The sequence below is a fragment of the Centroberyx gerrardi genome, chromosome 8, assembly GCF_048128805.1.
Source record: "Centroberyx gerrardi isolate f3 chromosome 8, fCenGer3.hap1.cur.20231027, whole genome shotgun sequence".
In the NCBI taxonomy this organism is placed as follows: domain Eukaryota; kingdom Metazoa; phylum Chordata; class Actinopteri; order Beryciformes; family Berycidae; genus Centroberyx; species Centroberyx gerrardi.
Window position 1 is genome coordinate 2,810,030 of NC_136004.1, and position 14,239 is coordinate 2,824,268.

The 14,239-nt window shown below is 38.5% G+C and overlaps 1 protein-coding gene across 1 annotated transcript in view; it reads right to left on the reverse strand.

The window, feature by feature from the left end:
• The window catches only part of arid3c (AT rich interactive domain 3C (BRIGHT-like)), a 72,367-nt gene that overhangs the window by 10,357 nt on the left and 47,771 nt on the right, over positions 1-14,239 (reverse strand). Inside the window, exon 3 of the mRNA XM_078285291.1 lies at positions 13,967-14,039. Coding sequence (XP_078141417.1) covers positions 13,967-14,039 — 73 coding nt within the window. The remainder of the gene's footprint in view (positions 1-13,966; positions 14,040-14,239) is intronic.

Below are 14,239 nucleotides of genomic sequence, written 5' to 3' on the forward strand. Positions count from 1 at the left end.
TTTAAAAACTCAGTCTTTTGGTTTAACTTGGGCTTGTGGCACATTTTACTCCACAACCACCATTTTGACAAAACTGCTTAATTCAGTAACTCAGGCCCACATTTACTGTAAGCTAACTACTGAACCTTGTAAAGCCTTAAAGTAATATATAATAAAGTCTCAAATGTATCTACTTCCATTTAGATACAAGAATCATAACATCTTAACCATGATGAAATTGTGTTTGGCTTCCGAGAAACAAGGGGGTGGCTCAACTTACCCCGTTCTCCCCTGCGATGCCATAAACAATCCTAAATGTCACTTAAGCATACGACTCAAATCACATGTATTTAGTCAAAATAGTCACAAAATGTCTTTTGTCAATGCAAGGCCCTGGTGCCTTCTGGTTTTAACATCTACAGTAGTAGGACACTGTTGTGCATGACAATATAAAGCTGTGTATTCTGAATATGACAGTCAATGTGGGTAGAGATATTGATTCTTGAGACCAAGAACCTCTAAATATAGACTGTGTTAATCAATGTTTAATTTCTCCCAATCAATATTGATGAGATATTTTGGTACGAGATTTAATGTTATTTTAACTTACAGAGTTACATTAGTCAAGCTGAGTATGGAGTCTGCCACAGTGTTATAAAGGTTTAACTGATGCTACACAAGGTCTTTCGTGAATCATGTGAACTTAAAAACTCAAACTCAAAAATAAAGACAAATAAAAAACCCAAAGTATTCATTTTATAATGATATGAAACAGAGAAATTTTGTGAATCTGCAACCAGCAAAGGTTTGGTGTTTTTACTTGATGGATGACTAAAACGATTAATTGAAAATTGTAATCGATTCATTTTCTATCAATTGACAAATCATCATCAATTAATCAACTAATCGTTTCAGCACCAGTACTGATAAAACATCAAGTCACTCTTATGCAGCATCTATATGTGAGAAAACACTTACAGAAATGGAGAAAGCACGGCTATGACTATCACAAGGGTCAAAACATCATTGATTAGGCTTGATCCAAATCAGTGCAACAATTATATATTATACACCAAAAAATCTCCAAGTTTTCATGCAAAATAGCTAATTTTACAGGAAGAAAATAATTTTATACATGTATTCTTTGGCACTTTTGACCAATTCAAGTCCACTTTCAAATCTTTGAAATAAAACCCATAATCTATTATTCTTTTACTTAACTTTACCGGCCACATGATGCAGCCAGCACTAAATACTAAGAGGAAGAAATGACAGTATGAATGTACAGGAGACTGACATGAACCATAATGCAACTTAGATGCTCATGTGGGAAGAAGGCTAGTTTATAATGATAAAACTCAACCAATCATAATGGTAACTTTCTAGCTATGTTCTTAAATGGTTGGTCAGCTTTTTTATATGAAAGGAGATCCTGCCATCTTAATGCTTTCAGAAGAGCCTGAGATGAAGGAGCGTCGCTTGGCAGCTGATGATTAATGCCTGCGAGGCCAGGGGTGGCCCAGGGGTCAGCACCTCGAGGGGCCGAGGCCAGGCCCGGGGGACTGGAAAGTTGGGGCCCAAATTCACTTTCAAAGCCGGAAAGCCTGCCACCGAGCTGAGCCAAAGACGGATCAAGCGAGTTTCAATCGAACAGTTCATATTTAATCTGGTAGAAGCTGACTGTCAATCGGAAGTGGATGAGGAAACCTTGAGAGGAAGAAAGGTCTGCATTGTTTGGATATACCATCAGCCACCATTCTCAATCACAAGGATGATTTTTGATCATGCGCATGATGACTTTATTATTAAGATTAGGTTTTTATTCAGTCACAGTAAAGCGGAGACAGCTGAACAAACAATAACACACTTCGACTTAATAATTAAGCACACGCTGCCTAGCGTCGCACAAATGTTAAATCAATGGGATTAAGATCAATGCGATGGCCGGGACTTTTGTACGGTACGAGGAAAGTGGTCATGTTAACCAAGCCATTATTCTACATTCTCTTCAGCAACAATTCTTCTTTATTGCAAAGAAAAGGTTGGACCAGTTCAAAGCCATGGCATGCTCAACGCAGATAAAGGAACTCCAGTTGTAGACGGGTGGGAAGATGAAATAGGTGACTTTGATTAGATGGTAAATGCCTCTGTCAAAAGGTACTTATTCACCAACCACCCATTTGGCCAACAAAAATGAATATGATTTAGTTCATTATGGGTTCCCCTGAATGTGGCCAAATGAGCTGCGCTGGCGAGAATCAATGGCTACATACAATGGGGGGATGGATCTATAAAAAGGCGCGTAGTACACATGATAATGTGTATGTCAAAACCGCTTTATAGCCCAAACCCATTATGAAAGAGGAGTGTGTGTGCGCGAGAGAGAGAGAGAGAGAGAGAGAGAGAGAGAGAAAGAGAGGGAGTTGTTATACTCATGATGAAACTCTCTCCCAGTAACTTTATCCTGATAGTCTGAAGGTTCCCACATAAATAGCACATGTGCGTAAATATGGCCGCACACGCCCCCCCGCAACCAAATTACACCGAGAGGATATCCTTTTCATCTGCTCGGTCTATCGTGTTTTCTAATCATTCAATATGCAGGGTGGACATAAAGAGTTGCGCAGGAGGGAGGTACATCATGTATGAATGACTTACCTGAGGCTGCAACCAGACCCCACAGACACTAGAAGCAAAAAAACGCTTCCATTTTGTCACCATATCTCTGAAAAAGACCTTGTTTCGTATGATTTACGATTGCCTCTCGCTATGCACATTCAAGCCCTGTAGCAGCTATAAAACAGGATGAGTGTGAGAAAGAGGGCTTTTGATGTACTATAATCTGATAGTAGATATCTTTGGTCAGTGTTTTATTGCAGCAAACCACAAGGCAAATTCACATGCTTGCGGAAGGTAGCAGCCAACAGAAGATGCTAGCTGCTTTCACACGTTTTTTTTTATGTTAACCATGCTTACATTGCCTACAAATTGTTGTCAACTTTTATCTAATCTAGTTTTACCTTCCTTTGTTGTACAATTTCCCATACGATAAGTATTTTGTTTGATGTACATGACTTGTATTATATATTATATATTATGCATTTCATGACGACATAGCAAATATTTAATTTAGAATGACATACTGTAGAGTTACTGTAGATGACCTATTCAAACAACATATGACAGCTTTATTGTGCTGTATTGTTGCTGTCAGGTGAAAACCTAGTACCTCCAAAATATAAAGCCTTATTTTTAGCGTGATGCCAATGCATTTTTTACATTATCCAATGGCTTTTGAAAGGGGTTCATAAGCCCAAGAGGCTATAGAGTTTTCTCAACCCACAGAGGAACAATTAAGCTGAAAACATGAAAATCCCCATAATTGGACAAAGTTTTCACATAACGACAGCGATAAGAGAGGAGGTCCTATACATTTTGGAACTCAGCTCTTCAGGGCTAAAACTGACAGGCGTGTGTGTCTGTGTGTGTGTGTGTGTGTGTGTGTGTGTGTGTGTGTGTGTGTGTGTGTGTGTGCGTGTGTGTGTGTGACCTTTAGTGGACGTCTCCTACTATGCTATCCTTATCCTTCCTGCTGTCTGGAGGATCTACCCTGTGCCTTAGTGTCAACTGCTCTCATTAACTCAGCAGTACTACCGCTGTGTGTCTGTCCTCCTCACTGCTTTTGTTCAAGTCTTCATTAGGTGTTAAAGGATAACACAGGTGTAATTTTATTTTTTACCTTCACCATTTTCTGCCCATGAAAAGTCTAAAACATGTATTTGCCACAGTCAAAAGCTACTCTGTCTGTTCTACTGCAGGTTCGCCCTATACTCCCTGAAGTGTAGGAGAAGGGAGCTAGGAAAATAAGGTTGGAAATAACCGGAATTTATTATCCTTTAAGAAAAATCAAATCAGACAGAGCTGTTTGAATGGCATCGGAAGTTAAATGAATATTTCCGCTCTATCTTTTGTTTCTGCTTCTCTATGCTAGCTAAAGCTAGCAAGCTCCGCTAAAAACCATTTGATAAAAGACAAACAAGTTACTGTGGTTTACTGCATATCACTGACAAACCGACTATTTATGTAATACAATGTCAGCATTATTGGCAATGATGTAGTAGTCAAAACTATACGAACAGAACAAACAGAACCTGTGTTTATGCTAAGCTAACGTTAGCCGAACAAACGTAGCTGAGCCGACAAGCCACGCCTACATGCATCACTGACCTGGAAGGACCAGGAACCTTTAAAATGTTCAACTTGTTCAACTTATTAAACATGAGACGGACAAACTGTTAGGGCTTGTCATCTGTGACTGCTCCACCTGCTGGTCCAGCTAAAAAAAAAAACACCTCCCGAAAGATTAGCAGTGATTTAGCTAATGATTTCAGGTCCATATCACACACACAATCACTGAAAATGTGATTAAAGAAAACATGTCCCTCAGTGTTGGACACTGTCCTGCACTGTACAATGTCTTCATCTCATGATTGGGAGGCTCAAGACTTGGAATACAGCATACTGTACAACAGGAGGAGTGGAGGTTCTGCTGTTTAGTTGTATACAACGGTGGAAAACAGTCTCCCACCATTTGGTCCTCATGAGTACAAAATCAATATGGTGTTGTTTTCAAATGCTTTCAAAAAAAATGGGAGATTGCTCAAAAAGGGGGACATCACAATACATCACAATGGTGCATGTCTTACTGTTTTCTAACTAAATTTAAAACGTAAATTTTTTTTAAAGATTTGTTTTAATATTGCATGATAATTTCACGTTTAAAAATACATGCACAAAAAGTTTTGGATGCAGTCATGAATGAACAGTTTGACAGATTGCAGATTTTAGAATTATATCCCTTGTATCACTACAAATTTTTATTAAAAAAATTATACAAGGGTATTTTGGATCCGGTACTCTAACTCATATAGATGTGCTACATGATCTTCAAAGATCATGTATAGCACATCTAGAGCAGTGGTTCTCAACGTGGGGTCCGGGGACCACCAGGGGTCCTTGAGGGGGTTCCAGGGGGTCCACAGCAAATTGATGAATTGTTAAACTTCAGCATTATTTCATTTACAAGAAGTTAACACAATTAGAGAATGTAGAAGAATGGCTGTTTTGATCATAGTTTTACTGTTATCTCTCTACCTACAATACAGATAGTCATGGAATTCTGGACAAAATCATATCTAACAATAAAAAATATTCTCAGATTTGGGTCCAAGAGACAAAATCTCATCAAATGGGGGTCTGCAGCCCTAATGTGGACTAAATTAGGGTCCTTGATATGAAAAAGGTTGAGAATCACTGATCTAGAGTACTCACTGCACTGAGGTCCAAGGTGTACAATAGCATGACCCTGACTGTGACAGAGGCTATAAGGCACCTTCAACATCAATAAAAGGTTTTGGCTGTAAGCAATTTTTCACAACCTTTATCATTTCTAAGAATTTTCAATACAGTGACTCTATGGACAGGCACATAATTATTTAACTATTGTCCTTAGAGTAATGATGAGAATAAGATGATAAAGATGTTGACCATGCATAGTTGAAAAGGTTCTGGTAATTTGCCGGTTTTATTGCAATCTTGCATATTGTGGTTATTGATTGAATATATTGTCGTTGTCAGGCTACATGCAACGTCAATCATGTGCTGTTGAAACCTCAGGCAAAAAACAGGCATTCCCATGGCTTTCTTGTGCTTAACATTTTTCAAACGACATTAGGCTGCCAGAAAAACCAGCAGATATGAACAACACCTGGAAATCGTGATCCATATCGTGGATCGTGATACTGCCTGAAAAGATCATGATACGATATTCTGGGCATATCGTCCACCTCTAGCTCTGGCTTACACCTGTGTACAATATGTAATGGTCCTCAAACTTTTATGCACTGATTAGTTGGATGTTGAAGGATATAGTACAGAGCTCCTACAGATAGACCTAAATCTCTGTTGATCCTTAGAAACTCCTTAAGCGTTATTATTGCATTTGGAAAGACAGGTACACTGTTTATTGCCTATTTTAGTCTTGGTCTTGGACCCTCTTTGGACCTGGTCTTGACTACAAACCTGTTCAAGGTATGTTGGGCAAAAACATTCTCTGATGGACGGGCTTATTTGGAGTATGGTGCTCAAGTGTATAGTTAGTTCCGCCCTCCTCCCCCTCAGTTGGTGAAGTTCCGGCCCCAACACTTGTCACTGGTCTTGATGAGCTGTCTACCTTGAATTGGCATCATGCCTGATCCGTAAAGCCACTACAGATGTTGAATAAGCAAACGGCAAACTGCCACACATTTAGCTTTGCTGTTCTTTCTTTTCTGACTGTTTTCCACCATTGTTGTTGCAATGACTTCCATGTGCTTGATAGCCACAGCCCAGCAAATGGTATATGCCCCAAAAATATCCCCAACATAATGCCAATTTCAGGCAAACAGGGGATTTATGCATGAACACACAAGGCCACACACAGACCCAGACTGATAAAGTATGATATGTCCTATTTATTTAGTTATTTTAATATCAAAAACTTGCATATCATACCTTTGAGGTGTTTACATGACCCTTGTCTTAATCGCAGTATTTTTATAATTAATAAGAATGATGTATTGGTATGCATGTAACCTCCCCAAGACACACACATAAACACACATTAATTCAAAATTGCTTCTATGGCTTTAACATAAAATGGATAGTTGATTTGGATAGTAACATCTCAGATTAACATCTCAGGCATTCAGTTTGCTGATAATAGCAAATATAATTATTACGCACATGTGGTATCTGTGCAACCTACCATTATTGATGTGACAGTCGCAACATAAACAGGAAGAATTTCTAAATATACAGTATCCCTTCACACATACAGATGCATGGTGTATCTATTAATTTCACCTGTTTGCCGGGGTTGAGGTTCAGATTCCGCTGTAACCCAGACTGGGGTTGGGAGTTATAAATAAAATGGGAGTGAGTATCTTTGATCAATGACCTTTCATCTGTCAGCTTACAGCTGAATTTAGACTAACTAAACTTGACCCATGGCAAGAAGGTCAGGCAATTTTAGACCAATGGCATGACTACTAGCTAGACACTTCGCAGATGCAAATAATTTGGTTGGTCGAACAAATACAGATACAGGGAACAAAAACAAACTCCACCCCCTTCTCATCTGAGTTCAATAAGAAAAGCCCGCAAATAATTGCAGCCTCTGCATGAGTTCATATTGCAATTTCGATTTTTTTTTCGATTAATTGTTCAGCTCTACCTGAGAATTTATCAAATTCCCTGACTTTCCCTCTTTGGAATACACCTCTCAAAATTCCATGATATTCCAGGAATTCCATGACCAGTGGGAAGCCTGACAGTCTCTGTTATGACTTGCAGATCATATGGGAACTGCAGCTTTGCAAATCACATTGTGTAGATGCAGATCAACCAATTACATTACACCTTATACGGTCAACATAATCACCGTAAACCCCCAACAGAGGAACTAGTAGGAGCCATGTTTCCAGTAACTTCCTGCAACAACTCAACTCTCGCGAGACTTGAGCGAGACTTGGTTACACACAGACCGGATCAAGCGAAAGGTAAAGAAAAACGTTTAATTTCTCTGTAGGGTCCTTTCCATAATGTTGTCAGAAACTTATAATAACAATCTGAGCCTGTCAGTGGCAAAAACAAGCACTTTTAGTGGACGTACATTGACGGTTCACATTTGCCCCGTCGGATTACATTGCAGCCTATTTCGCGGCTGCCGGCTGAAGCGATCTCGCTCAATACTGGACCAATTTCAAAAATTGTTGTCCCCTTTAGTCACTTAGACACAAAAATATGGGAAAATAGGGTCCAGGTTGAAAAATACCGAAGTTACCCTTTAAGAAAGTGACAAAGACAACATTGACATTGTGGATCTGCAGCTGCTTCCATTTAGCACCAAAAGCCTTATTTGAAAAGCCTGGGGATGACAGAGGAGAGTATACTCACGCTGTCAGTCATAAGGCAGAATTGAGCATGCATACTCCAAACAGAGTTCCCACTGTGGCCCTGAAGTAAAATTCCATGACTTTCCATTACTAAGTCAGAGTGCTTCCGTGACCAAAACTGTTGTTCCTTGTTGTTTTGTTACTGTTTTTCAGTCTGGTTTCCACTCCAGTTGGACTGAAAACATTTAATGCGATGAATGTGTGAAACAAGTTGGCAAATACATTCTGATATTTTCCTGTCCGATTCATTTATACTCATTTATAAAATTCCCTGATATTCCCAGTCTGGAGTAGACCTCTCCAAATCCCATGATATTCCAGGAATTCCAGGACCAGTGTTGAGACTGTGAAAACATCTTTAAAGGTTGCATGCAAAATAAGCAAAATCAATATAGAACCACAGTAGGTTGTAGCAAAATAATACAGTATTGGCCTCTGTAAAAGTGATTTTTGTGATCTGACATCAGTGAATGGACTGGCCTTGGAAATAAACTAAATCCAAGTAGAGGCTGGTACTTTTTTACTGTATTAAAATAATTTGTAACAGTCGTTTCACACAAAAACACATTTCATTGTGGTTCTAAAATGTCTACAAATCAAAGCATTTAAAAAATTCTCTTTCTGACTTTTTCATCATGTCAAACCAGAGAAATGTGAAAAGTATTATCAATACCAATACATTTTTTCTCTCTGTCAGCAATGCAAACAGAAGTGAACCAATGTGCCTGAGATTCAGAAACAATAATAGAGCGGCGGAGGCCTGTTGTTTTCATGTTGATACAGGTATGGCTAGAGGAATTCAAACCATGTGAGCTTTGTCCACCACCACCATTAAGTCACAATGAAATGAAAAACAACTTTTTCACCTTGCTAGCGAATTGTCCATATAAAGTACACATATTTAAGAAACAATGACTACTTTCTTGCGTTTTTAAATCAAGAGCCCATTACTTCTACCTGGTGGAAAACAGCATATTTTCAGTGGTTACTTCATGGTGTACCAGTAGTTGTACATAAAGATTCCGACCAACATCATCACAGTTTTTTGAACAAACCCCCCCTCCGCTCCTCCCATCATTTAACGCCTGCAACTTCACAGCTTTCAAAATGACGAGACTGGCCCCTCCACCACTTTTGAACAGTCCCTCCCCACCTTATGTCCCGCCCCAACCTGTTTCAACCGAAAATACGTTGAATTACAGAAGCAATACCATCAAAATGCCATTTCCTTGTGACTTACATCACTGATTCTCAACCTTTTTCATATCAAGAAGCCCTAATTTACTACATATTAGGGCCAAGGGATCCCCATTTGATGAAAATTTGTCTCTCTGACCCAAATCTGAGAATATTTTTATTGTTAGATATGATTTTGTCCAGAATTCCATGACTATCTGTATTGTAGGCAGAGAGATAACAGTGAAGCTATGATCGAAACAGTCATTCTTCTACATTCTCTAATTGTTTTAACTTCTTGTAAATTAAAGCTCAAGTTTAACAATTCATCAATTCGCTGGGGACTCCCTGGAACCCCCTCAAGGACCCCTGGTGGTCCCCGGACCCGACGTTGAGAACCACTGACTTAAATCACACCAGCCTCCCCTTTCCTAATATAGGCCTATGTGACACAATGGAAAGATTTTTTTTTGCTATGTTGTACTATGTACTATGTTGGTTTTCAGGTCAGGCTGAATTTGACTGGGTTGACAAAGCGATGATTTTGTATGAGAGGGGTGGAAGTCATCAATGTCTGTTTCGGTAGCTCAGCCAATGGGGAAACAACAACATCAGTGCGGGCAATAAAGCTGGCCTGCATTTCTGTTGTCAATAATTTTACAAGATGTGACAGACTTGCAAAGCATCTCAGAGAGAAGACAAGCCAAAGGCTCTGCACTCTTGCGGCGGCCTGGATTTAGCCGGCCAATAAATCAACAATATTAAAGGGCCACGGGACGCTTGACACTTTTACACTGGGACAGCGTTTCGTTAGCAAGCCCGTCCGGCTGACATTTGTTCAGCATCACAAAATGACAGTGATGTTTTCAAGAAAAATTGATTGGGACAATTGGACCAGTCCACTCTGATTAGAGTTGTCGAAGGCAAACAGTGTAGATAGGCTGTTGGTGATCTGCTTCGTACTGACAATGTCTCCCTACACTAAGTCCAAAATCAATCCCTAATTGAACGCTCCAACAACAATCTATACTGTCTCTAAACCCAAGTGACCCCCAAACTATATCATTACTTCATGAAGCAGGTCTGGTTTCCCGGAGCTGTCTTAGCGCTCAGCATATTGTAAAAACCACGATATGATGTGACTTTACTTTTTCAGATGGTTCACACAACCTTCGTAAATACAGCAGTGTGTCATTTTAAATCGTCTAACACACCTATTTCCTATTTCAGAAATTTCCTTTTTCAAAAACGGATTATTTTTTACAAAGGATTTCAAAGAACTGGCCCACATTTAGGGTTTTTCTGTTCTTTGTGAATGATGTTTTTAGGAAGAATGTACTGCGTAACTACATAGTATAAAAAGATAGAATATAAAAAAAGAATAGAGCAAATGGGGGTGTTAAACATCATGCAGCCAGCAATTACAACAGCAGAATGTAGTTAAAATATATGAATGAAATGTGAAATATATATTAGTTACAGCAGGTATGTTCAAAATAATAGCAGCAGAGCATACGAAGAAGAAGAATGAATGAAAAATATGTATATCAAAAAAATATAATATATATATATATATATATATATATTAATATTGATATATTTAGTATGAAAATAAAGTGAAATGATAAAAAAATGTAAGATATATGCCATATAAAACAAATGAGAAAATATGAGAATATGGCGAAAAAGAATATGTGCATTTACAGCAAACATAGTGGATGTGAAAAATGTGAGTTGTATTCACAGGTCTACAGAAGGCCAGGCATATGTACAGAAAGTGTTGTAAAAAATCTATTCACCTTATCAAATATATTCCGTTTACAGACATAGAAAACATATGTACATAATGTGCACATTTTCATATGTGCATTCACCTTATCAAAACTAAACAAAATATATAGTACATTAACACTGCTGTTTCTTCATCTTGGGTAAACACTAGATTCTAATCCAAACATAAAGCCTATTCTCATCTAAACTTAAAGTGGTAATCTGCAAGTTTTTAAAAAAAAATGTGTCTCCATCTTTGGTGCTAAGCGCTCGTTGCTGTGGTGTTTCTGCACTGCACTTCCCAGAGATCACCTGTCAATCAAACAGTGTGGGCGGAGCTTGGAGTTATGTTGGCGAAGTTTGAGTTTCTGTAGGTGGCGCTCTTTTCGTTGTCTGTTCAGCCATGGTGGCTATCACTGCTCATGTTAACTACCCAGTTCTTCATCTATTTATTCCAAACAAACAGGAAATTATCAAACAAACTGGAAAGAGCTACCAGTCACTGGGTGTGTAGAACAGCAAATGGAAAAGCTTTCATGAACTGGTTATAGGTTGAATCACTATTGTGTTACAGTAATAAGCCATAGAAAGTAGCATTCATTCATTTATATGAATATGTTTCAGAGTTATACTTGGCTCCACTAAAACAATTAAAAAGTGTTGGAAGCACAACAGAGACACACAGCAAAGCCAGTGCACTACGGAGGCCTACCAAGGACAAACTGCAAAGCACCGTGCATAAAGGCTAATAGCTAATAATTAATAATAATAATAATAATAATAATAATTAGCTTTATCTTAGCTTTAGCTTTATCTAGCTTCATCGATTCCGCCATTACGAGAAAATTGTCAGGAATGGGGGCGGGAGGGTGCAGCTAACAGAGCCTAAACATGCAGTAGGCTAAAATATCCACATTCCACTAAATGTAGTTAGATCTAAGAATAGGTCAAGTGTCAGTGGAATACATTTCTACATCCACAAACTGCTGCAATATGGTCAGAGAACTCAAAGTTGTTAATGAGAGTTCTTAATCAAGTTAAACTCTACAGGCTTCTGTGGGATTTCTAAACTTTAGTCATGGTTCCCACCATGACCCTGATGTAACATTTCATGACTTCTCTATGACTTTAGTTATGTCATGGAGCCCTTCTGTGACACAAAAATGTTCACCCTTTATGGTTTGTTAATGTTGTTTATCTAAAGTGGTGAATAGCCTGGTTAATATATAGTTGGGTTGAAGTTTTTGAATGTTTTTAAAGATCTTTTTCAATTTTTATATATAATAATTTTTTTATTTCATTTTATACAATCAATAAAACCAGCTGAAAGCCACCATCAAATGCAATGAATGTCTGAAACAAACTGTAAAATAAATTCTTCTATATTCCTGTAAAGTGACCCATTTGTAAAATTCCCTGATATTCCCAGAGAATTGATCAAATTCACTGACTTTCCTTGCCTGGATTACACCTCTCAAAATTCCATGATATTCCAGAAATTCCATGACCAGTGTGAACCTTATTCCATAAACTGGGAAAATGCAACCCTGGTAAACTATTGGTGAGAAACAACAAAACAAAAAAAAGGGATAATTCACTAATAGATGTAACATGAAAAGCTTCAATCAACTGTGTCACAAACCATGCCTGAGGGGAAAGCCTCAACCACATCGCAAACACCTCATCCACTCCATTCATGGATTAAGAAAAACCTAATCCTAACCTAATCCTAACCTAACAAAAACAAACCAAAAGTATGGAGAAAACGCCTCCAAATTCCACAGGATTTGGATTTTTTTTTTGTCTTAACATTTTCTAAAACGCATGCAATGAATCTCAGAGTCAAATAGTGCGCAGTATGGAAAAAAAAAAAAAATCTCAAATAATGCTCACTTAAAATTATTGAATGTTTGCAGGACGGTTGTGATTGATTCAAAGACCGGGGATATTGATCTGAATTCCAGCTGTTACATTTTTCATTACGTTTTGTTTTTCTGTGGGGAAAAACTAATATTTTATTCAGCTTAACTGGATGGGGCCCATTCTTTTCTTACATAGAACATAGAACTAAAAATGATGCTTAAGGTTGACAGCGATTACTGGTCCATCTTAACTTGATAATTCAGACGAAGTCACACACACAAAACTTTGTGTATTTCCCTTACTACAAGTCATTGCATCATACTTCAAGGACAAATATTATGACAGGCAGGCGTGGTTTAAAAAAAGATACAATGACATAAAACAAATTTAGCTGCAGGTCTGTAAAACATTGTGTATAGAACTTGGAATCCAAAATAACAAAAACATGGCATGCAAGTGGTGTGCTCCTAAAATAGACGCTCATTGTGAATGCCAGTGCCTTCTATTCTCTCATGGGTGGTTAACTTCCTCATATTATGCAAGGCCCTGAGGACAGATCTATTTCCCCAATAAAAACCCGGCCCGCCAGCGGAATCCTCACTTTGGGAAAACACACGATGAGTTTGCTGGTGGCCCCAATAAAAACCAGGGAATTTGTTTCATTGTGAATGCCAGGATGTTGCCCCGCACTGTGTCTTCCCCTCTGGTCTGTTTTCGTATAACTTGAGGGTAATGATAAAACAAGGCTGCGAGCTGCTGTGCTGATAGCATTGTTGTGTCCCAGCACTGTCTGTTGTAGAGAAGCCAGGGCTGGAGTTTCAGCAGAAAACCTAACCAGGGCCAATCACAGCTACAGCTATGGTTTAAGGCTCTTTGAGTACAAAGAGAAAATACTTGCTTCCACAAGGCACATTCTTAAGACAAAAATGTATTAAGTAGGCTAACTCTACCTGTTCTCATACTAATTATCTCAATGGATACTGAGATTTGAACAATTTCACTAATGGACTAAGGTGACCATGCTCTTTAGTTTTTGAAATTCTGTCAGAGTTCTTGCATTCCAATCATGCGAACATCATGTTTTTTCCGTTGTGACAACCTTCACTCAAAGGCTGGCATGAGTTTGGAAGAAGAAGAAGTTTTGTATGGGAGGCAATAAAGAAAGCAGTCCTTCCTGCACTCACCTCGTTTCTGCATGAAGCTGAAAAGGTCGTCGAGAAACTCTTTGCGCTTCTCGTCGTCGTCCAATTCATACAGCTGCGGAAAAAGGAGAGAAAGAAATCGGTTTATTATTTAGTAAACATTTCGCAACGCGGAAAATGAATGGCAACTTTGATGACAATAAGGAAGATGCTTGATCAATGGTAGATGGGAAGCCTTTTGAGTCTCCTGAACAATAAGGCGTTCAGGATTGTGGTGAATTAAAAGACGACTGAGACAATGAGTTCCTTCAAGAC